At 52.0% G+C, this 24,508-nt stretch overlaps 2 protein-coding genes across 2 annotated transcripts; both read right to left on the bottom strand.

Annotated features, from left to right (window-relative positions):
* Positions 1-444: 444 nt before the first annotated feature.
* EXOSC2 (exosome component 2) lies at positions 445-12,318 on the bottom strand. The gene is made up of 9 exons (XM_009569472.2): positions 12,180-12,318; positions 10,054-10,155; positions 9,335-9,380; positions 8,917-9,006; positions 8,442-8,507; positions 8,235-8,303; positions 7,186-7,362; positions 6,867-6,995; positions 445-6,610 (listed from the first exon to the last, which is right to left on the bottom strand). The coding sequence occupies exons 1-9, from the start codon at positions 12,302-12,304 to the stop codon at positions 6,530-6,532; spliced, it is 885 nt and encodes a 294-aa protein (XP_009567767.1). The 5' UTR covers positions 12,305-12,318; the 3' UTR covers positions 445-6,529.
* Positions 12,319-15,268: 2,950 nt separating this feature from the next.
* PRDM12 (PR/SET domain 12) lies at positions 15,269-23,496 on the bottom strand. The gene is made up of 5 exons (XM_009569471.2): positions 23,283-23,496; positions 21,997-22,187; positions 20,889-21,044; positions 16,682-16,793; positions 15,269-15,651 (listed from the first exon to the last, which is right to left on the bottom strand). The coding sequence occupies exons 1-5, from the start codon at positions 23,494-23,496 to the stop codon at positions 15,269-15,271; spliced, it is 1,056 nt and encodes a 351-aa protein (XP_009567766.2).
* Between the last annotated feature and the right edge of the window lie 1,012 nt (positions 23,497-24,508).

Consider the following 24,508-nt stretch of genomic DNA (forward strand, 5'->3'; position numbering starts at 1 on the left):
GCTGGGGGAACCCTGAGGAGAATGGGGAATGAAAGAGGGTGAGGGGGAAGATGATGGAACAGGGTCACAAAGGTGTCTCCAGGGTGAAGCCATGATGAAAACAGGGGTGCCGTGAAGGGACCTGAGGGGAAAGATGAGGTGGATGGAGAGAGCACAAAGGGAGAGATGAGGGAAATTGAAGAGGACCCATGAGGGATGCAGGAGGAAAAGGAAGACAGTGGAAATGACAGGTGGAAAATGGATTTGCTAGTATAACATCACTAGCAACCGCTACCCCAGGACCCAGAAAGCTTGTGTTAAATCTCTTACCCCTTGGCAAGGGCCACACAAGTTGTTTCCCCCTAAGTTTGAAGGGGAGAGCTTGTTGGCCCTCAGTCCAGCTAGAGACCTGCTCCTGCACACAGGTCTCAAAGCCCCTGGCCAGCTTCAGACCCAGGATTTCTTGCAGAGATGGACAGGGAAGAAGAGATCCTTACTGGGTCAGCGTCGTGCACAGCCTTTTCCACAGCCAGGGATCAGTTGTTCTGCTTGCACAAAGCACTTTACTTCTGCATATGCTCTGACAGCATTCATAAGAAACTTAGTACCATAAACAGCCATAGAGGCCAATGAATGTGACAATAAAAACATTCTACTGATCTACTTTCATGCACCATTTGGCACAAAGATGAAGTTAAACCCCAGATTCTTCAGCCTTCATTGTGGAGACCTTAGATGTGCAGTATGAGTGTTGCTGGAGCTAAAGAGCGCAGACTGTGACGCTGAAGATATTTAGTTTCTCGTATGCTCTCTGGTTCACCTTGGGAATAGAAGACGGCTGGGGCAGCAGCTTGAGGTCAGGCTGTTTTGGTCAAAGGTCTGTGGTTGCTCCCACTCAACAACGGGAGAGCACACAAATGCAATGTTGTGCAGTAGCCTCCTGCTCAGGGCAGCCATCTGGACACAGAGTGGCTTGTTTATACCAGCTCCTCCCTTGTGACAAATCCAAACATACTCCATGGCTCCTACACCATATCCAAGGTCCCTGGCAAACACGTATTTTTTTATCTTCCAACAACAGCATCTTAAATGTAGCACTTCATACAGCCCTATGGGAACCTCCACCTCTGCTGTACTCGTCTGCTGCTATGGCACTAATTCTTAGCCAGGAGACTGAACCCAAACCATTTCTATTGGATTTCTCCATCTGTGACTCAAATTGCTGGTACTGAGGCTGTTTGTGCTACACACACAGAGGAGAGAGAAATTCTGGTACATTATGCTGAGACAAATCCAGGGTCACATCTCTTGAACTCAGCAGAATTTCTCCAGGTTTATCTCAGTAATGATCAGCCTCTCACTGCGCTGAACTAATCCCCTGCTCAGCTCCCACCGATTGAAGGAAACTGAGGAAAAAAAAGCTGTCTGTCAACACAGGCTGAGCAGCCTGAGAGAAACTTGTTACCAAAACCATTATCAACCACCCTTTACTGAAACAGTTACTCCCTTCTGGGTCTGACTGGAGCATCCTAGATAATCTCTCCTACCCTGGCAGCACTGAAGCCTAGTGAACTCCAGAAGACTACCACAGGTCCCTGATACTCAGAAGATCTTGCCTAAAACATGCAAAAGTAATTGCAAATAAGCAGGACTTTTGTTCTGCCAATACAGGCTGTAGAGACGCTTCTCCCTCACCTGAGAACTATGCAGATGAATGTACTTTTCATTTAACAGACTAGGTGAATTTATCACTCAGGTCAACAGTCAGGTATTCCTTCTGATGGCTCTGCAATCATAAGCAGCAAAGTAGGGAAGGTTCTTTAACAGTAGTCCCCAATTCAGCAGTTGCTCCAAAAGCATTTCCCAAAGCAGTGCTGTAGTTAATCTGGGGCTGGACACAGGCAGATAGGCCAGCTGGTCACTCTCAAATACCTTAGCAAGATATTCATCCTCTTTTCCTTCCTGAAGGGCTTTCTATTTTCTACCCCCTGCCCTGCTGCCAGTTTTTGTGAATGCTATTGTCTCACATTAACAAACTTGAAGTTACCCAGTGGGTTCAGAAACTATTAGAGAAGACAGAGACAGAAGAGTGTAAATGCAGAATAAATTAAAAAAAAAGACAGGCTGTTTCCTTCAATTGAGCCTTGTGTTTGGCCTGTGTACATCTCATATATTGCATAAAAGAAATTTCAATACCTTTTTCTGTTTACCCTCATTTAAGTGTGGGTTGTTACACCCAACAGAGGCTGTGACGTTTCCTCCATAACAATAGCTTCAACCTCTTTACCAAATAGTAAACCTTAGCATATTAATTAGCAACTCTCAGGAACCTGAGATAAACATTTCAAGACTGCCTATAATCTCAGTGGGGTTTCAGTATCTTCTAGGGTCTGCTCAAAGCTTTGTATTTATAGCACTCTCCTCAACCAAACAGCGAAACTGCATGTGGATGACAGAGAAGTAACGTAATAAGCAGCAGTAATTGGATTAATAACCCATTAGCACAGATTTCAATTCCCAAAGGTTATCACTGGGAGTAAAGGGAGGGGTTCCCATTCTTCATATTAGTACATGAATCAAACACTGGCACCAAGAAACAGGAAAATCGTTTCTACAGACGAGTGATTTTGTGTTCTCGTTTCTGCAGGCAGCACTTACCAGCAAGGGAACTATATTTATTAGCTCCACTTTGAAGCACGCCTGTGCCATGCATTACCCTGGGGTACGCAGCACAGGCAGGCGCTACAGCTGGTTCACAAACAGGCTCCTCACTGTGGGACACTGCTGCCCAAAGCCATCAGATTGCTCTAAGCTGCTTTAATGCCTGCATGGCCATTTTAGCTCCCCATGTAAAAATGAATACTTGTTAGGTTTTTCTCACCCTCCTTTCAACTATGTTTTTGTTCTTAAACCAGAGAAACCGTAGTTTCTTCATTTTCACCCTTCCTGCTTAGAAATTGCTAGCAAAACTCCACAGGCTATTTCAAGAATTGAGGAGGACACTGCTTTGCTGGCGTCCTTCACATCTCAAGTGCTTTCTGTTTCAAAGGCATTTTTAATATAGCCTGCCCACCTTCTCATGTGGACCTGCCTGTGGAACAAAGGGCCCCGACTCCCCCTCCTACCTGAAATGCCAGAACCTCCTGTGTTTGCCAACCCTCCTCCAGACCACATCCAACTCCTCACTCATCTCTGCTGAGCGCTGGTGAAAAGTCATTTGCCATACTGTGGGTCACAACTGAATGTGGATAATTCAGACCTCTCCATATGAGCCCCAGCAGCACATGCAGTTGCTTTAGAGATGGATGAGCACTGGTGGCCATCAACATTCATCAAGAGAGAGAGAAAAGTTACAGGGATTCTGCCAATCAAGAGTATCAGCAGCTGGCCTGGTACCTTTCTTAGACACTGAGACTGCTCAGGAAGCATCTCCCTCCCCAGGCAAGTTTGTCACTCTCATCTCTTGTTGCCTGCTGGCTTGCAAAGAAAGCTGTGCTTGATGGGGTTGCAGGAACGACCAGCAAAGCTCTTGCTGAAGCCTTGTCACAGAATTTAAGTCTGGGCTTGGCACAGTGCTGGTTGAGTTTACAAAGAGTGGCAATGACCCCTCGTGGCCAGGGAGGAAAATATCGGGACCCTCAGTTCCCTCCACATCAAAAAACATCAATTAACTAAACCTTACCCAGCTGGTGCTCTTGATCTTAGGCTCAAAAACAGAAGTACCAGGTATTTGGGAGTGAGGGAACTGGATGAGTCACAGGCCCCAAGGCCAAAACCAGGAATGCTGCAGCAAAGAGGAATCAGAAAGCAGTTCAGAGCAGAGCTGAAGCCATCCAGACCTTGAGCTCATGTTTTTTCAGGTTGTGTACTCATTTATCGAGCATAAATAAACAAAAAAGGGTCACAATGGGGAGAGAGGAGCAGCATAAGAAGCCTGGAAATAGACCACAGTTTGACTGCTATGGAGAGGGAAAGAAAGAAGAAAAAAAAAGAGATGGGGGAAAAAAAAAAGCTAACAAGTCATCTGTGCAGCCCACACAGCAGCTGCAAAGACACCAGCACCCTTTCCCTGGGTAATGAGAACCTGGCACTGTCTCACCTTGCAGTCTGACAGCTCGTGCTCGGTACCCGTGAGCATGATCCAACTCCAAATGAACCATCTCTGGAGCACGCTTCCTCAGCACATTTTCACCACATTACCAACTACGCTTTCCAGAGCCTCATAACCCCCACACTCCTTTCTGACCTGTTAGGTGCCATCAGAGAGGTTGCCTGAAGACAGAGAAGCACATTGCATTTGAGTTCAGCAGATCTATTTCCAGCTATCAAATCTCTCTCAGTGGTAGCAAAGTACAGTCTCCTGACCCTTTTGCCCTTTGCCTGACACAGAGTTGGTTAAGTGGCAGAGATGCAGAGATCAACTGGATTAACTACAGACCTCTCCATCAGCCTTCAAAAATGCTTTTAAAAAAAAAGGGAACATCAGATACATTATCTCATTGCTCATATATCCCCCATCTGCTTATACCTCGAAGCCTCACAGCCAAAATCCCTGCATCTCTCTCCATATGGCAATAAGATAAACAGCTGCTCAACTACAGCTGTGGGGTAGGGAAAAAGAAAGGCACTTTTCTAATTAAGAGATGCAGAGACTGCTAAAGCTTTTAGCCTTTCTGGACTGTTCCTGTCCATGCAGCTGTGGATAACACTGCTACCAGCCTCATTCTCAGAACTCATAGGGTCACCAACAAGCTTTAGTTTTCAGATTTCCCAAGTCATCTCAAGGATGTGATTGTTGCAACGGCTCTTAGGGAATATCCATTAAACTAAAAAAAAAATAACAGTTCCTGGGTCTTGTGTGGAGCACTTCACCAATATCCCCAAGAAGTAAAGTACTATTACAGAGCAGCAGCACAGGCAGAAGCTTGAGTTGTGCAGCAGCAGAATGGATCGCTTGTGTTCTTGCTTGCCCTTAGCCACCGAGTTCCATAATGCTCTAGTTTGAAGCAGCCGTGCTGGTGGCAGACACCCAGCCAGCCTTTGCCGTTTGGCAGGGCAGTGAGGCAGAGCTGCTCGGGAAGGGAAATACTGCAAATACGATCTGCAGCTGCCACCTAGTGCTTGCTCTGGATGGCAGTCAGAGCAGTAGGGACCACATGCGAAGCAACAAAGGGTATTTCTAGTTCCCAGGGGAAGACGGAGCAAAGAATTTTTCCTTTTGCCTCCAGCAGGCAAGAGAATTTGCGAGAAAATGAGATTCCGGGACAATTAGGGCAGACTTTTTGCTTTTTCAGCCCATTAAAGAATTGCAGCACTGCAGTGTAAGCAGGAATAATACAACACAAACAATATATATACACAATACATATATCACATAAATGGCTCTTCTATAGCACCAGAGATCTGAGAGGATGTTCAAAGCAAACCTAAACATCCATTCAGCACAGAGAAAGCAAGTGACTGACCACCAGCGCCTGGCTGAGCTCACCCATCTCCAACCATTGGCCTGAGGATCTCCACCAGGGTCATAGTGGGTCCCTGTCATTCTCTAAGCAAAGCTGCTGCATGACTCGCCTCTCCATGGGATATTGCAGGGAAACAACGTTGGGAGCGCCACTGCAAACAGCACCAGGCAATCTACTTACAGAGGAACTCTGCACAGAAGATGTGCTGAAGAGGAAGGTCAAGTCCTGCCTGAATGGGACGAGAAGCAACAGCTGAAGAGAGGATAAGAGGACACTGCAAGCATTCCAAGTGTCCTGGCACAAAGGAACTTGAGCTAACCATAGCTTTCCAGCCAGACTCAATTCATTCTGGAGAAAGACAAGCTAATGCACACAGCCCTGAAGGACTGACCTGTTAAAAAAATTTATTGAAATGTAAAATACTTAATAGAAAACAATATCAGAGCCTCCTCAGAGAAGCTCAGCAAGATACACACAAGCTGAGAAGGTACTGCTCGCCCATGGCTCCTGACTCATTATGCCACACCCAATCTCATCCCCTTGAGACACAGAGCTATGAACAGACAGACCTAAAATGTGTTTAGCAAGGGTGTGGATACTCCCGCCCTCTGAACACCTGTACCTGCAACCTGCAGTCTTAAAGAGAGAAACAAACACTGTCAGTCAGAGGACTGACTGGCAGGCCTACATCACAGTAAAGGAAAAACAAAACCATTTAGAAAGCCTTTGGGGAGTGAGCAACGTCACAAGACACATCCCTTCCTCTCTACCATCCTGCACAAAGTTCAGGGGCACCAGACACAGCAACAAATGCTATGAGATGTGTCCTAGTTGCATCTGTGTCTTCATGAAGGTCAGATATTTTTCAGGCTGCTGCACTAAAAGGCAGTAAGCCTTTAGGCATGTAAGTACTATTCAGTACTATTGTCCTAAAAGGGCTCAGGAGATATCCTAGACATTAAAATGAGGAATTTTGGTGGTTTCTGAAGTGTGGAATGAATGTTAGGGACTAGAACACTAAAAAAATACTGAGAATCAAAAGCTGCCATGCTCGGACTCCAAATGAGTGCTTCAGGCTTTGTGTCTTATCCCTCCAGATCCAGCAGTCTCTGTCGGGTTTCCAGAACAATCTCCTCCATCACCTCTGGTTTGAGAATGTCCTTGATCTGGAGTGGGAAGAAGAGTAACGTTGGCACCAAAAAGCAACAACTACTACTGCACAAACACAACGATCCCTGGCAAACGGCAACGAGCAGCAAATGAGTTTAGAGGGCTGTGGTCAAACGACTATCACAGCAGAGGGTCCAAGGCAAAGTCAAAAGAAGCCCCACCACTCAACTCAAAGACTTCAGCAGCAACTGGTGCAGCTTTCCGTTCCCTCCCCACAGTGTGGAATAAAGTAAGCAGCACTGGTTTCTATACCTGATGAGGAAGGGAAGCTTCATAGCAATACAGGATGCTGGTGTCAAAGAGCATCAACTTGTGAGTAACCAGAGCCACAATGCAGTTTCGGAGCCGCGAGATCACCTCCCGGTCAGATAAGGGAACTGGCTGCAGAAGGACAGAGGAAAATACATGAATAAACAGGGAAATAATGCAAGCCTACTGCAAAGAAACAGTTTTGCCAAAAACCTAATACCAAATCTTAAAAGTCTCAGATTATTCATGTGCCTCTTGGCTGCTCTAGACTAGCAAAACTCCTCCGTTAGGAGAAGGTTCATCATTTTCCCTGAACCCTCACCTCCAAGTTGGTGGTGAAGCCTCCTGCCTCTTCATCTTTCTGCTCTGGAGTTGGGTAGATCCAGATGAAACCATTGTTGCCGAGGATCACAGATGCACCACAGGGCAAGTCATGGAAGTGAGTCTTCTGGCGTTTCACAAGGGAGGGTGAGACCTGGACGAGCACACCCTGGCCAAGCTGAAGAGGAGACCATAAGACTGAGCACAAGATACATGAGACACTGTAGAAAGAATCAAGTCACCAACATGCACTCCGCTCCTGGACTAGGAACCAGTCAATTTTAACACCTTTTGCTGTGAAACAGCGAACATAAAACCTGCCTGCCTCTGGGAGTGCTGGGAGGATTAGCTAATGCCTGTGCAGCCCTTTGAAGATGAAGAATATTCTAAGTGCTTAGCACAAATGTTAATAATATCTTGATCGTAACTACACATCAACCATCCCTGCAGAAAAACGAGGAGCGAGAGGCCCAATTTAGCAGAACACTTTCCCCTTTTAATCCAATCGCTGTCCTTCACCCTTTGTGCAATGAGCACACTTTGCTTTCATCTTTTAAGTGCTAATACCCTTGGTCTGGTAATCCCGAACTGCAGCCTACGCTCCAGTGGCCCCTTGGCTTCTTTCAATGCACAAAACCAGAGATAAATGCCAACTGCATAAAGCCTAAAATAGAGCCCTGGAGAGAGAAACAAGTCACAGAGGCAACAGCCTGCAGAAAAGGAGTGATCAAGTTTGAGTCAGAACTTCACATTTTTCTCCCCAGGGTTTAATTCCCAAGCGTCTAGTGGGGAGAAACAGAACTCATGGGCTGTAATTGTGGCCAAGGAAAGCAAGCAGCTCAAAGGGCAACTCAAGGGCACTCCTTGCTTTGGGGAAACCCTACTTGGTGCTCTCACGCAGGATCTAAGATTGTTCCTACCCTGCAGGAATAGGTTATAACAACATCCTGCTCTATTCCAGAGCTTTTTTCTTAAAAATCTTTCTAAAAGGCCTTAAAAGGCCAACTGGAGCAGAATCAGGCCACGACAGAGTGCTTCTGAACAACTTACCTTCCCGTATTTCAGACTCCGGGTGTGCAGTGACACAGCCCCATCAGAAAATATGGACTGGACCTCTGCCTGTCAGCGTCACTTAAGGAAACAAGGTCTCTAAAGCTGCCCAGAGCCAACAGCTGCTGGCTGCCCTGGCAGAGAGCTCTCGCTGCCGGGCCTGGCTGTTCTCCCCATGCCCCTTGGCTCTCCTGAGTGCAAGGATACACTGATGAGGTCCCCTTCCTGCAGATAGTCCCTCATGGCAAGCTCGTCTTCTGCTGATCTCCTTCTCTGAAATGCACAACACAAGAAAAGTTATGTGCAGCTCAGCATGAGAAAACATCAGTTAAACCTGCATAGTGGGGTGACCTGAGGATGCCCTGCGATATGGAGTCTGGTCACCAGAGGAAAACCAGGCAGAGTAGCACATCTTCAGACCACTGTAGTGGATATGTCCAGATAACACTGAGAGTTAAAGATATCAAAGTACTACAGACACAAACCCCAACACTACTGTTCTGCTAACTGCGAGAAGGGCTCCAACTGCCTGCGAGAAGGGCTCCAACTAACCGCGAGAAGGACACCAGAGCTTCCCAGCTACCCAGAGCTTCCCAGCTACCCAGAGCTTCCCAGAACCTCCACTTCTGCTAAGGAAGCAGAAGACAGGGCTTTGGCACAGTTCTGTATGAACTACACTCACCAGTTCGCCACCAGGTAAATTCATAGATGACAGCAACAAGACTGAATCAAGCCTGGAATTGGTTTCCACCTTCCATCGCTTCTGTTGAACCTAAAGAAGAAAAATAATCTGTTGATACACACTCAAAAACTGCCCTTCAGCAGAGTGAGAGGTCCTGCAGCTGGCTGAGCCTTGTTAAGGTTGGACTCGATGATCTTAATGGTCTTTTCCAACCTAAACAATTCCATGAAACAGACAGCTCTGCTGGCTGCTTCCACCTGCGCCTTGCTTAAACCCCACATACTCACAGTGCCTCTGTCCACAGACACTAAAGTGCTTTTAGGAACACCAAGTGGGCTCTGCATCAGACAGAGTCATGCCAGCCTGGCAGCCAGCCACCCTCCTCCTCCATGGCACATACAGAAAAACTGAGCTTTACCTCCGTAATCCTCCCCACAACAATGTCGCCAACTTCACCATTGTACCTGGAAACGGGACAGAGAAAGAGCAGCTCGTCAAATGCCTCATCCTCCCAAGAAAGCATCTGGGTGCTGGGCCTATGGCTAGTCTCACACCGCATGGATCATCATAGAATGGTTTAGGTTGGAAGGGACCATAAAAGCCCATCCAGTTCCAACTCCCTTGCCATGGGCAGGGACACCTTCCACTGGATCAGGGTTCTCAAAGCCCGATCCAACCCAGCCTTGAACACCTCTAGCGACGGGGCAGCCATGACTTCTTTGGGCAACCTGGGCCAGTGCCTCTCACCCTCACAGTAAAGAATTTCTTCCTAAGACCTTATTTAAATCTCTCCTCTGCCACTTTAAAACTGTTTCCCTCGTCCTGTCCCTGCAGTTCCTGATAAAGAACCTTTCCCCGGCTTTCCTGGAGACCCTTTCAGTACTGGAAGCTGCTCTAAGGCCTCCCCAGAGCCTTCTCTTCTCCAGGCTGAACAACCCCAACTCTCTCAGCCTGTCCTCATACCGAAGGTGCTCCAGCCCTTGGATCATCTCCATGGCCTCCTTTGGACTTGCTCCAATAGCTCCATGTCCCTCCTGCGCTAAGGATCCCAGAGCTGGATGCAGGGCTCAGGTGAGGTTTCACCAGCGTGGAGCAGCAGATCTCACACCAAGCACAAGTGTAGGGCATTGCGCTCACCTTGTCTTCAGCGCTTTGACGCACACCAGCTTGTTGACCCTCTCCACAGCGCCGGCCACCGAGGCGATGAGCTTCTCGTCCTCCAAGTAGGTGCCATGGCCCCTGCAGAGAGAGAAGACACATGAGGAGCGCCTGAGCACATCCCCATCACTTGTCAGTGATAGCGCCTCATGCTCGGTGTGATCTGTGCCGAACAGAGGTGTCTGCTGGAATCCCGTGTGTGTGCAGCCTTTCCCCAGCCCAAAGGTAAGGTCAGGCAGAGCTGGAGCCAAAGCTCCAAATAAAGAACAGATTTGACTGTTCATAATAATATTAAAATGAGTCCTTGGAAGCAATAGAATATGTAAGAGATTTCTGGGAGAATTTATTCATATGCATTAAAGTGAAAATCCCTCCTGTCCCAGCTCGTCTCGCTGCACAGGATCGATGGGGATCACTCCCTCGTGTTGGCCAGCCCTGATAAAGGGTGCTTACTTTAGCGAGAAACACTTATTAACTGCTAAAATATTAAAAAGGACAAAGTCTTTGAAGCAAAGGCAATAATATTTTTATTTTACAATTCGGCGCTGAATTCGATGCCCTTCTAAAAACGGCATCCATCTTACAAGAGCAGCAGGTAGATATACTAGTTTTAGACAAAGAACCATGTAAGTCCTTAAAGAATGTTTATTTTTTTATGGTATCCAACCACGTCTGGAGACTCCCTTCAGGTTATAGAATCATCAAATCATAGAATAGTTTGGGTTGGAAGGGACCTTAAAGCCCATCCATTTCCAACGCCTCTGACATGGGCAGGGACACCCTGCATTTCTCTCCCAGCATGTTGCAAGCATAGAAAATACCCATGTTGGTATTTATTTGGTTGTAAGCATAGAAAATACATGTTGCCTATGTAGAATAGAATCATAGAATCATGGAATAGTTTGGTTGGAAGGGACATAAAGATTATCTAATTCCAATCCCCTGCCATGGGCAGGGACATCCCACTAGATCAGGCTACCCAAGGCCCATCCAACCTGGCCTTGAACACCTCCAGGGATGGTGTAGCCACAACTGCCCTGGACAACCTGTGCCAGTGCCTCATCACTCTCACAGTGAAGAGAGTTGAGGATTCTTCTCTTCTCCAGGCTGAACAACCCCAACTCTCTCAGTCTGGCCTTGTACAAGAGGTGCTTCAGCCCTTGGATCATCCTTGTAGCCTCCTCTGGACCTGTTCCAACAGCTCCATATCCTTCTTATACTGAGGATTCCAAAACTGGACACGATACTCCAGATGAGGTTATCTCCTGACACAAGACAACTCCATCTCACAAATCAATTAAGCATGTCAATAAGGCCTCGCAGCCCAAGCCAGGTTCTCTCTTGACCTAAAATATCTTACAAGACAATGAAGCGAATCAATTCAAGCCCAGGTCGGATGGGCCTTGGGCAGTCTGATCTAGTGGGAGGTGTCCTTACTCATGGCAGGGGTGGTGGAACTAGATGATCTTTAAGGTCCCTTCCAACCCAAACTATTCTATGATTCTATGATCAAAATTCTATGATCATATTCTTTCAAGTTATTTATCTATGTCTGGAGACCGTCTGTTGGAATGGGTCCAGAGGAGGCTACAAAGACGGAGGGCTGGAGCACCTTCCACGCAAGGACAGGCTGAGAGAGTTGGGTTGTTCAGCCTGGAGAAGAGAAGCCCTCGAGCAGATCATGCAGTAACCTTCCAGTACCTGAAGGGCTTACAAGGAAGCTGGAGAGGGGCTGTTCACAAAGGCTCGTGGTGATAGGATGAGGGGGAATAAACTGGAGAGGGGCAGATTCAGGCTTGATATAAGGAAGAATTTCTTCACCGTGAGGGTGGGGAGGCCCTGGCACAGGTTGCCCAGGGAAGCTGTGGCTGCCCCATCCCTGGAGGGGTTCAAGGCCAGGCTGGATGATCTTTAAGGTCCCTTCCAACCCGAACGATTCTATGGCTCTACGATTCTCTCTTGCCACAAGACAAATTTATACGACAAGACAATTAAACACACAAACCAGCTGCAGGAAAACTCATCAATTAACTCTCCCACTCCCTAAACCTCCAAAACGAGCCGTAAGGAGCTGATTTGCCGAATTTTCGGTACCGCCGCCCTACCTCATGTATCCCGTGTCGGTGGTGATCGTGTCCCCCGGCGCCACCAGGTGCTTCTCGCCGCCCCGGGACGCGCTTGGCCCCACGGGCTTTCGAGCCACCGGCAGCCTCATGCTAATCGTCGCCATCTTGGCTGCGCAGCGCCAGCGGTCACGTGAGCGAAGCGCCTTCCGCCCGCCATGTTGGGTGCTGGCGAGCGCGGCTGAGGCGCGGAGGCTGCCATCTTGAATAAGGGCGGCGGTGATGGGCGGGGCTGCTCGGCCATTTTGGTTCCTGGCAGGAAAGGAACATGTGGGCTTCGCTGCGTTGGGAAGCTAGTGAAAGGGCGGCCATGTTTAGTGCGGGTAGGTTGCCTTACCCACCCCGGTACTGAAAATGCCGGCAAATAAACTCTCTTAAGGCTCGTTTTGGAGTTTTACAAAGCAAACACCCTTTATCAGATCTGGGCAACGCGAGGGGGTGATCTCCATCAATCATGACAACAGCTGGGACAGCTTCCCCTTCCATGCACATGGATAAATTTTCCCAGGAATCTTGTCCATGTTCTGTTGCCTCCAGGGACTCATTTTAATGTTGTTACGAACCTCACAACAGTCAAATCTCTTGCTAGTTTGGAGCTTGGGAGCCAGCTCTGCCTGACCCTGCCTTGGAGCCGGGGAAAGGCTGCACACAGCGAGGCCGTGCGAACTCGTGGGGTTCAACAAGGGAAAAATCCCACACCTGGGTTGGGGCAACCCCAAGTTTCAATGCAGGATGGGGGATTGAGACCAGCCCTGCTAAGAGGGACTTGGAAGTGCTGGTCCATGAGAAGCTTGACATGAGCCTACAATGTGTGCTCAAAGCCAAGAAACCACCCATGTCCTGGGCTGCATCCAAAGCATCGTGGCCAGCAGGGAGGGAGGGGATTCTGCCCCTCTGTTCCTCTCTTGTAAGACCTCATCTGGAGTATTGTGTCCAAATCTGGAATCTTCAACATAAGAAGGAGGTGGAGCTGTTGGAACGGGTCCAGAGGAGGCTACAAAGATGATCCAAGGGCTGGAGCACCTCCCATGCAAGGACAGGCTGAGAGAGTTGGGGTTGTTCAGTCTGGAGAGGAGAAGGCTCTGAGGAGACCTTATAGCGACCTTCCAGTACCTGAAAGGGCTACAGGAAAGCTGGAGAGGGGCTGTTCACAAAGGCCTGTGGGGATAGGATGAGGGGGAATGGGGATAAACTGGAGAGGGGCAGATTTAGACTGGACATAAGGAGGAATTTCTTCACTCTGAGGGTGGGGAGGCCCTGGCACAGGCTGCCCAGAGAAGTCATGGAGCCTGATCCAGTAGCAAGTGTCCCTGCCCAAGGCAGGAGGTTGGAACTGGATGACCTTCATGGTCCCTTTCAAACCAAATTATTCTATGATTTCCAAGAGATGAGAGGATTCGCCCCTCCCCTGGCAAGGCCATTCCAACAGAAGATAATGTGTTGGTGTAGGAGCTTTATTTATTTAACTCAACCGGCAGTGAGGCGCTCAGAGCTGCTGGGAAAACATCAAGGAAAAAGCTGCCAGCAGTGACCTTCAGCAGATGTTTTGCTTCCTCCAGACCAAAACCAAACCCTGTTGTGTCAAGCAAGACCAGCACCTGTACCAAATCACAGCCAGAATAAGGCTATTGTTTCATGGAATGTATCAAAGGATGTTCAGGAGCAGCTGCTTCCGATAGACATCTTATGTGTGGAAGGAGGGAGGAACCAAAGCTGCAGTTGCCCCTTCTCTTTCAGACCTGCCAAAGGGCTTGTTTTCCCCAAAACTGATCTTCCTTCTTCCCAACCACGCTCTTTGGGCCAACAGAAGATGCTACATCTCCTTATTTACTCATTCCAACCCCTGCATCCTGCCCCCAGCACATCCCTAAAGAAATCTCTCCAAACCATCCATCTTCTAAATGATAAATGTTCCGAGTCATTTTTATTTAGAATACAAGAGAGAGGTACAAATGTATTTACACTGTGTACATATACAATCAAATAATATATAATATCAAAGTTTTGTAAATAATGTTTACATAAATATTTACAAAGTTAAAGTGACAGTTCGGTTCTTTTCTGGAAGTAAAACACAGTTTGTGAGAACTTTATACATCTTAGACTTATAATTAATAGTAGAATACCTTCTTTTAAGCTTTATGATACACGGCCCTCTTCTTGCATGTGGCAGAACTCCAGAGGGCGCTTAGAGTTGTCCTTGGGGACAGAGCTGGCCCAGGGACTGGTTTTCCCTGTCCCCAGAGGGCAGCAGAAGTGTGATAACAGCCGGAATGTTCCCTCAGGGCTTGGAGGAGCTGATGCTCCCAGAGCTGGAGCAGGCACAGCCCGGCAGAGCACAGGATTCCCCACAAAACCTGCCTGTGGATGAGCATTCCCAGCTGGCACGTCGTGCTGGGACCGTCCTCTCTGCCCATGGCACTGCTGAGAGGTGTGGGGCAAACCTCAACGCACGCCTTGGGCTGGAGGAGGGCATGCAAGAAGATGTGGGGGATGAAATGGGACCGTCTGCTGAATCAGGGCTCCTGAGGAGGGAAATGTGTCCCTTGGAAAGAGCCACCAGGGCCAAAGCTGCCCCTGGGGTGGCCAGGATGGTGCTGTGGCAGTGGGGTGCACATTTCTGCTGGACGCTCACTGGAGCAGAGGAGGAAGGATAAAAGCTGGTTTTCTTCTGTCCGTAAAACCCAGCCATGACTCAGCCAGGACCAGGTTTTAGGCTGCCCCAGCCCTCCCCCAGTCCACCAGCAAATCCAAGCAGGACATCCCACCGTGTCCCTTCATCCTTCCCCCCTGCCAACCCTGGGGACCAGCAGCCCACCCTACACTGCATCTCCTCGGGGAGGATCTCTCACCGACAGCTTCCAGAGCTTGGGGGTGGTTCCTTGCTCATTGAACAGCCTGCCAAACCCCACGGAAAAGGTGACACTGGAAAAACAACCCAGCACTCCCCTCTAATGCACAAAGCAGCCCTCCCTCTGCCCTCCAGCTCTGCCAAGGGCCAACACCCCCTGTTCACGGCATGTCTCAGTGCCAGTCTTTGCTGTCCAAAAAACCCCCTGCCACGCCGGGGCTCACAGCACCATGGTGGGGATGTGGTGGGCCAGGGAAGCAGGATGGGGTACGGGCAGGGCCGGCGAGTGAGCCTGCAGGGAGGCATTGGGGGGCCGGTGGCGGGCGCTTTTCTGGTGTGCCCGCAACCCGGCGAGCTGGGAATAGGCACTTTGGCAAACCTGGCACTTGTAGGGACGCTCGCCAGTGTGCAAGCGGACGTGGTTGCGGAGGGTGGAGGATTGGCTGAAGCGGCGGTTGCAGAAGCGACACACGAAGGGCTTGTCCAGGGTGTGGATGCGCATGTGGGAGCGCAGGTTGCTGCGGGAGTTGAAGCCGCGGTGGCAGATGACGCAGCGCATGCGCCCCGTCGTGCTGGCCCCCGTCTCCACCGTGTGGAAGTCCTCTGGGGACAACAGGGGATGGTCAGGCACTGCCCTCCAGCACGGCAGCTCAGCCCTCCCCGACTGAATAACCACCCCATGCCCCCTTGCTGGCTCCTCTGCCTGCTGAGGGTGCCTGTGGGCAGGGAAGCGCATCCCGGGCACAGAGATGCCCCCCGAGCCTGGGCACAGAGATGGGTCACAGGCTGGCACTTTGGGCTTTTGGGTCAAGCCAGCACTGGGAAGGCACTCACACAAATTTAGGTGAGGAGGAACACTTGAGCCAACGCGTTTCCCCTATAGATGGGCACAAAAAACTCTTTTCCCCACCCTGTGCTGCAAGCAGAGCTGGAGGGAGGGAGTGCAGGAACCCCTAGTCCGCAGCCCCACTGCCCTGGTCCCCAGCCTGGGCCCTTTAGCAGCATCACTGTCATCCCTTTAGCATTATGTCATCCCTGTGCTGGTCCCAGCTTCTTCCTCTGCTCTGCTGGGCTCTGACCTGCTGCCCTTGAAGTGAGGAGCAGTGCTGGCAATCACAGATAACGTCAGGGTCTGGCTCTGAATGCAGCATCCCCCAAAAGTGCCCAGAGCTCTGCTGCCTGCCTACAAAAGAGCACCTCAGGGAACACCAAAACAAGCTGGGAGTGAAAGCCCAGGGGGGAAAAAACCCTCCTGCTACAGCCATTTGGGGAAAGATCTGTTAAATGCAGGGGATGCAGGCAGCTGCATCCACTTGTGGTGCATTGGGGCGCCTTCCTCCTGCTCGCGTGCCTGCCCTGCTCCTCCCAACCCAGCTGGGTCAGGCACCCACCACACCAGCAACGGCTGTGGGCAAATTAGCCCAGACGTGACACCCTGAATTACTGGGGGCCTGCTCAGGCTGTATGGATCTGTCTTGTAGTCCCTGTGTTTGTCCCCAGAGAGCCGGGGGATCTGACACATCCCCTGGGATGTCCCTGCCCCACGCTCACTGCATGGCCTCAGAGCTGGGGACAGGGTGAATGCAGAATGGGCAGGGATGCTGCACCCAGGACTGTTTCCAATGTTACTTACCATGCTTGTTCTTCTTCTGCTCCTCTTCCAGCCCTGGCACACCCGGGATGCCCAGGAAGGTGTTGTGGGAGTTCCCATACCAGACCAGCAGCTCTTGGTCCGGAGGAATCATCTAGAAAGAGAGATACAGGTGGGAGTGTTGGGAGAGGTGATGAACATGCACCCTCAGCCAGTTGCTTTGGACATACCTTGGCCACATCCCATCTCCTGCAAGACCCTGTTGCCTCTGGAACCTGCCAGTGGTCCCCAGCACTCCTTGGGCACACAGTGCAGCCCAGGAGGCAACCCTGGATGCAGTGGCACAGCTCAGCACCATCTGCTGCTGGCACAGAGCTGCTCCATGGTCTCCCCCAAGCTGGACCACAAATAATAGGCAAACAAATGTCTACAGAGCCCACAGACAGAGCTGGGGTCTCTGGAGTGAAGGACACAGACATCCCTGCAGCTTGGGGAGATGAGGACACAGAGAAATAAGCCATTTGTAGACCCATGAACTGCAGCGAGGCACAAGAGACAGAGACCAAAGCAGGGAGTCATGACACAGAACCGTGGTTTGGTGCGTTTCAACTCTGGATGGAACCGTCAGCATCCTTGAGGGCTGCCACAGGGAGTGTGGCTCGGGCGCAAGATGCTGCCTACATCCCCCACCAATGCCCTGGTGCAGCAGCCCATGGAGACGATCTATAGGTTCTGGGAAAGGCTTTTGCACCACCCACGCTCCCATTTCCCTGAAATGATGGCACTTTTTCTCCTGTTGTTCCCACTATATTCCTGCACTGCCAGAACACCCAGAGAAAGCAGCCAGGAAGCACCGTTCAGGCATCCCCACGCAGAGCAGCTGTGGCTGGGAGGAAAGATGCTCTCACACTAGTTCAAACAACACTAATAACAGCATCCCTTCGTAAAAAACATGCGTGGATTTTTTTCCTTTGTGGTCCCCAGTGCGGAGAACCCAATTTAGAAATGAGAAAGTCGCCTGTTTCGGAGGACAGTTTTCCATACTCAGAGTAGCCCAAGAAGAGCATCAGTCACATGAAATACAGGTTGTAAGCTAGATCACCCGAGGACTAAAAACGTGCCCGATTTTAAGCACTGGAAGCATATTGATTTCAGATTTTTAAGTGTCCAGCTGCATAAAGATCTCACTGGGGCTGCAGAGTAGGAATTTGGGAGGCAGGGGAAGTTGATATCATTTTGCACCCCAAATTGGGGCTGCTTCTCTGCATCATTTTCTCTTAACAGAAAGTGAATTATTTTAATAGAAGCAAATAGAATAAAATGCTGCCGAAAGGATAAAGCACATTACATGCTTGCATACGTGTGTGCGTGCATGTTTTATTCTGCTGGAGCACCTATGCCAGTAGCAGGAGAGCACTCTTGCATACACCCCAAAGCAATTTAAATTGCACCTGAGGAATATCATTGCCTTTAGATCAAAGGCTAAAACTTGCTGCAGTCGCTTTATTTTCCAGCAGCGGCAATTGGGAATTGCTGAGGAAGAGGGTGGGGAAAAAAAAAACTAGCCCTAGTCAGGGTGTGAACAGGCAGAAGGCAAGAAAAGAGTAAAGGCCAGCAGTGAGAAAGGCACCCAATAAATCTGATTGTGAGGTGTATAGGTGAAAAGAGATATTAGGCTGGAGTCGTGGCATAGCAGAAACAGAGCGACGGGGGCCGGGCAGCTCGTGGTGCCCACTGAGGAGGGGATGCTGCAGGCACAGGGCAGGAGGCTGTGCAGAGGGTGGCAGAGACCTCATGGCTTGGTTGGGGACAGAGGGTGACAGTGCCCCCGGATGGACACACGAGCTGCTGAGAGAGGGCACCGCTAAGTTCAGGTCGGTGTTAGAGTACCCTGCCTGAGACTGGGCTGTTCCAGCTGGTCTCGGGCTGATGCCGTGCTCTCCATGCAGGATTTGTGGTGAGGGAGGCGGCAAGGCAGGAGCAGCGGGCAACAGGGCAGGAGCTCGTTCTGGTCCGAGATGTTATATTTGTGTGCCTCATGTTAGAGGATTAATGAGCAGAGACGGACGGCAAAAGGAAAAGTCTTCTCTTGCTTTTCCTTTTCGTGTTGCATTCACAAACCCCAGGGAGTTTGAAAAGCAATTGTTTTTGGATTGCTTATGTGTGTGCCTGCAGGGATGTTCCATCGACACAGGAGGGAATAGTGAGCCCACAAAAGATGCAGAACCTTGACCTGTTGTGTCTGATTGTGACTCAGCTCCTCACACGCTCCATGCCTCCCTTCCTCACATTCTCCCACGGAAAGCCCTGGCCCATTCTGCTCCTCCTGGCACAGAGGAATCCGTGCCGACCCAGTGGGAGCAGGAGCATAGCTGGGTACCTGCCGTGCCCAGGAACACACCACCCTGTGACAGCAGGCACCCTCGCCCCCACATTCACCTCCCCATCACTCGGGATTCAGCACTGTCAACATTTCAACTTTGCTGCTTGTACCAAGGGAATTAAACCCATCCTGCTCTGGCACTCGCTGCTTCTGTCCCGGGAGCAAGCCTGCAGATTGGCGGTGACTCTCTGGGACCTCTACCTGCACCTCCCCAAATATTGGCTCACCTGCTCCATCATCTATGCACATGCAAGCTGTGAGAAACACGGCTGTGTTCCTAATGACACCACAGCTACCTTGAATTATTTTACTTCTTTGCATAATTTAAGAACCACAATAAAAAGCAATAAAAAGTAATTAAAGCTGCTGTCCCAACCAGCACAGCTGCCCACAAGAATATCAGGTCTTAAAACTGGGCACAGCTGAAGCCTACAGAGGGGGCGTCCAGGATGAAGAGAGCAGCACAGAGCGCTTGGGGCTCTTTCTTGCAGCGCTGCATGGGGAAAGGCGACAGAGCCCCAAGAGGCGCACGGGACCTCTTCTGCAGCAGAAGATAATACCTGTTCTCTTCTCAGACAGCTACTTGCCTTTCACATCCCACTGCAGCGATTCCAATCCCAGCCGTGATGCTGGCTCGATGCAGGATTGGGCCATGGTCCTGTGCCCTGGAGCATTTGAGCATCTGCTCCTCTGTAAGTCAGCGCAGGAGCCCAGACAGATGCAGGGAGCTGCACTTACATCCTTTCCCAGTTAAGACCTTCTCCCAGCTACAAGCAGCCACGTGAGCCCACACTCCCGAGTATGCAAAACTCTGGACCCAGTACTGGAAAGGGGCAGCCCTACAGAGCTGGACTGGGCTGGAATGGGAAATGTTCCCTCTCGTGACCCTGGACTGAAGCAGTGGCACGGGGACACCGCCCCAAATTACCCCCTCCTCGCACCTACAACAGCATCGGGTTATGGGGACACAGCATGAGCAGTGTGGGTCCCCACTGTCAAACCGGTGGCACCGCGTGATTTGTATGCGTTTGGCATCAATAACACCAGGGAGCCGGACGCCCATCTCCATCCCATCTTCTGCAGGGAGCTGTGGGTACCTCCAGACTTCAACCGTCAGCGTGGCAGCCTGTGCCCTGGGGCATCACAGGGACCCAGTGCCTGTCCCTGCTCCTTGCCAGACCAGCACCCATCAGAGCTTCATACCAGAGCATACTGATGAGCTGGGCAGGATGAGTCTCTTCCCCTTTCACTATGGAAAGCCCGAGAAAGCATGGCTGTACCAGTGCCGCACCCTGCCCGCTCTGCGGCTCCCTGCCTGGTTCCCGCAGCCCTGATCCTACTCTCATGCTCTGTTTACAGCCTGAGCCATTTGTGACTTCGGGGCAAAAGCTGTGCAGAGTCAGGCACAGCCTGCGCTCAGCACCTGGTTTCAGAGATGTCCCCAGACTTTTCCCTGCTACAGGGAAGCTGGTTCTGCACAAAAATCCTGTTTTTCAAGAGATCAACAAAGCCCTGCTCCTGCTCGAAGCCCCGTCTGAGCCAGGATTGTAGCACTTTTCATGCTTTACACCCCAAACTTCGGGCAGAATTTGCTCTCCCTCTGCTAACATGTCACTGCATGAGCTCACTAAAAGGGCACAGAGAGGGCACTTTCCTACTCCCTAAAGCCCATGCAATGGTCCTTTTCTGCATTGCCTACCTGTCCTGGTGGATCTGGGTGCCGAGGACTGCTAAGCCACCCTGTGGTCCCACAAATGTCCCAGCACCAGTCCAAAGAACAAGGGCGGGTCTGGGGTTGGCGGAGCAGGGAGGGGATCTCAATGCTCTGCTTCCCTCCTACAACTGCCTTGCTTCCCCCCTGCTTACCTCAATGGCCTTGTAGAAAATGCTGTTCCCAATCTGGACCACCTCCAGGTTCTGCTCCTGCTCGTTCCGTGCACATTTGATGTAGGTCATCCAGCTGCGGTGGTCTTCCTGGCTGGCATCGATGAAGTACCGCACTGTGCCGTCTTCATTGAAGACCTGGGAGGGGAAGAGAGCAGTTGGTAGTGATGCTGCCCACCATGGTCCAAGCCTCTCCACCTCCTGCATGGGATCATGGTGCTGGGGAAGCTCTGGGAAACAAGTCCTTGGCTGGTGGCAAGCTCAAAGCCAGCGCGGCATGGAGGCTGAGAGCCTGCCAGGAGCTGCTGCCTGCAGATGCGAGATGCACGAGCCCGTCCTCCTTATGGTGCTGGACCACACACCCACAGTGGGGCTGAGGAAGGATGCCCTGCTCTCGTAGCCCGTTAGCCCCTGCCCACCCAATAACCCAGCTCCCTGCCTCAAGCCCCTTCCTGCCAGCTCTGCCCGAAAGGCTTGATCAGCATCCTGCAGCTGCCAGCGGGAGTAAGAGCATCCCTGGATGGAGGAGGAAGACCTGACCTTCAGGGGAAGGTGCTTTGCAGGGTGGCAGGAAAGGCGAGTCAAGTTTCTATTAGGCATAAAATTGTAATGATAATAAATAATAATAATTTAAAAGCGTAAGTCTGATACTCAGTAAATCAAAATAAAAAGAGGAAAGCCCCTCTCTGCTGGCTGGCATTAATGCGTGGTGTCCTGGGAGCTCAGATCCCCCCCGTGGCTTCACTCAAGGGCTGAGACAAAGCGGGGACGGGACAGAGCTGGTCTCACCTGCTATGTGGGGTGCAGGCAGCTGCCAGCCAGGGGGTTCACCATGATGGGAAAGAACAGGGCAGGGTGTGATCCTGCTGCATCAGACACAACAGCATTTGGGGGCTCCTCTGGCTGCAACGCGAGAGCTGAAAAGGCCTTGCTCCCACCCAAGGGTTTCCTAAACTCACCAGCCCTGGAGGAGCTTGCATGAATGGGGAAACTGAGGCACGGGGGGGACTGGACAAAGCCCCTTGTCGCCGCCACCCCGTCGTTGCCTCTCCCCGGTGTAGCTGGGGGGTGTGTGTGAGGATGTCGTTACCTCCCACATGAGGTTGTTGTTCTTGCACAGGTCCACATGCTCCGGAGAGATGACCCTGCCCGTGAACGGTCCCATCTCGGTGCCAGCCTTGATCCAGGTCTTGGAGAAGATGCCGAGCCCTTCCCCGGGGATGGAGCTCTGGGCGATGATCACTTCCGACGGCAGCACCAGGCTGGAGAGCTTCTGCACCTCTGCGGGCGGTGGGAGAGGCTCGGAACAGGGGACACCCCCCCCCCCAATTCCCGGCCCGGCCGGGAGGGGCAGCGGGGACCCCTCGCCCGCCCCAGCCCAAATCCCGGCTCTGAGCTTTTTAAACGCCCAACCGGGTTCCTACAAAGCGCTACAAGTTCCCCCCGGGGCATTGAGGAGATACCTGGGAAAAGCAGCCCGGGCCGGGCGAGGGAGCAGGGCTGAGAAAGGGGGTTAAATGGTGTCTATTTCGGCCCATCCAGCAATTTGTCATGCTGTTAAAGTGATCTGCATTCATTAAACTCAACTAGAAAGAAATTGCTAATTCTAAATTCATTAGTCCTTTAGGAATGCTGTAGCGGTACATTGTGCCTGAATGGTGCGAGGGCTTGTTTAAAAGGGCCCAGGAATTCCTCTTACAAAATGGGGAGATGAGATGGTTGACATATCGTGAATGGAAATGGAATTAGCCTTCATGGTAAATTAAGAGAGGAACAGAAATCCGAGAGGGGGAAAAGGGAGCCGGGACGCCCCGGCGATGCTGGGGCGAGAGAAAAGATATTGTCCCGGGCGGCTGAATGCGGGGCTGCCCGGCCCCCCCGGCCCCCTCCCCAGCCCGCGGTTTAAGTGGGAACTTTCTCAGGTCAAGCCCAAGTTAACCAAATGAATTTAAAGCCCTTCTTCCCCAGTCAACTGCTATTACACGCCTGGGGAGAGCCGGGCGCCGGGAGCCGCATCCCAGCCCCGGGTACCGGGAGCTGCATCCCAACGCTGGGTACCACGAGTCGCATCCCAACACCGGGTACCGTATCCCAGCATTGGGTACCCAGGACATGCATCCCAGCCTCGGGTACCACGAATCGCATCCCAACATAGAGTACCGTGTGCCTCATCCCATCACAGGGTGCCCTGGAGCCGCATCCCAGCTTCAGATACCCAAGGAGTCGCATCCCGATACTGGGTACCAGGAGCCACATCCCAGCCCCGGGTATCCAAGGATTCGCATCCCAACACTGGGTACCAGGAGCCTCATCCCAGCCCCTGGTGCTGGTCCTGGGGTGCCGGGGGGGTCTGGGGGATCCGGTGCCGCCACTTACCTCCGGAGAAGGACTGAGCCAGGACCTCGGCCGTGAAGGCGGTCTTGGGGCTGCTCTTCTCCTCGAAGAGCTGCTCGCCCAGGACGTTCCTCCAGCGGCCGTAGAGGAAGCTGTGGAGGATGTCGGAGGTGATCACCTCGGCCAGGGAGAGCCCCTGCGGCTTCAGCCCGGGCTTGAGCACCAGGGCTTCTGCGGGCAGCACCGAGCCCATCATGGGGGCGAGGCGGCGGGCCGGGCTCCGTGCCGCTCGGCGGCTCTCGCCCGGCTATATATGAGCTTCATTGACCCTCCTAATTGGTTATTAATGACCTCCCTGACGTTGGCGAGGAGACTGGGGCTGCCGGAGCGAGGCGAGCCGTCGGAGCCCCCCCCTTCTTTTCTCCCCTCCTTCCCTCCCCTCCCCGGGGGTGGGGGGTGGCTGGAGGGAGGGACGGGGCGAGCACACGCACACATGCACATATACACATATATACACACGTATACACGCAGAGACAGAGGCACCGGCTCAGCCCCCGCAGCCCCCGGCCCAGGCAAAGGCAATCCCGAGCATCTGCCCCTGCCAACAGCCGGGCAAGGGTGAAAAAGGAACGAAACCGGTCCAAACGCCCACTCGGGTGCCCCAGGGACGGAGCGCACCCCCGGGCACTGTCCCGCCCGGCCCCGCTCCCCTCCCGGCTCCCGCGCTCGTTTTGGGGAAGAAACGCGGCTCTTTGGAGCCGCTGCGCTCTACAACGAAATCGGCGGCCCCGTCGCCTCCAGACCCCGTTCCTCGGCGGCGTTTGGCCCCTTTGGCCCCGGGGGAACGGGCCGGGGGCTCTCGGGGGGTGCCGAGCCGACGCGGCTCCCCGCTCCCTCCCCGCATCCCCGTGGGACGCGGCAGCTCCGGGAAGAGCCGGGATCAGGCTCGCAGCCCCAGGCAGGGTCCCCAAGCCCAGAGGAGGGGGGAAGACGCACCCCAGCTTGCAGCCAGGTCCTCAAACCTGCATCCCCGCTGCTTTTCCCATTGGGAAGGTGGGAAGGGCCGGGAATTGCACCCACAGGTGGAAGGAGCCGGAGTGGCTCCGCCACCTCCCGCGGGGGGAAATTGTGTCCTGTTGGGTCCCCCCAGGGCCGGACTCCCACCCCGGAGGAGGCTGCACCTTCTCCGGGGCTCTGCATCTCCATCTCTGCACTCAAAAATATCCCCGGTGTCCCGCCGAGCCCCGCAGCCCCCCCCGAGCCCCGTA

The sequence above is a fragment of the Cuculus canorus genome, chromosome 19 (assembly GCF_017976375.1).
Source record: "Cuculus canorus isolate bCucCan1 chromosome 19, bCucCan1.pri, whole genome shotgun sequence".
NCBI lineage: Eukaryota > Metazoa > Chordata > Aves > Cuculiformes > Cuculidae > Cuculus > Cuculus canorus.

Coding starts and splice junctions, on each gene's coding strand:
- EXOSC2 (XM_009569472.2), bottom strand. CDS start 12,304: ATGGCGACGATTAGCATGAGGCTGCCGGTGGCTCGAAAGCCCGTGGGG. Junction 9,007..9,334: donor TTGTGGGGAGGATTACGGAG/GTAAAGCTCAGT, acceptor TTTCTTCTTTAG/GTTCAACAGAAGCGATGGAA. Junction 6,996..7,185: donor GCTTCACCACCAACTTGGAG/GTGAGGGTTCAG, acceptor GTCCTTCTGCAG/CCAGTTCCCTTATCTGACCG.
- PRDM12 (XM_009569471.2), bottom strand. CDS start 23,496: ATGATGGGCTCGGTGCTGCCCGCAGAAGCCCTGGTGCTCAAGCCCGGG. Junction 22,188..23,282: donor GGCTCAGTCCTTCTCCGGAG/GTAAGTGGCGGC, acceptor CACCGCCCGCAG/AGGTGCAGAAGCTCTCCAGC. Junction 21,045..21,996: donor ACAACAACCTCATGTGGGAG/GTAACGACATCC, acceptor TTCCCCTCCCAG/GTCTTCAATGAAGACGGCAC.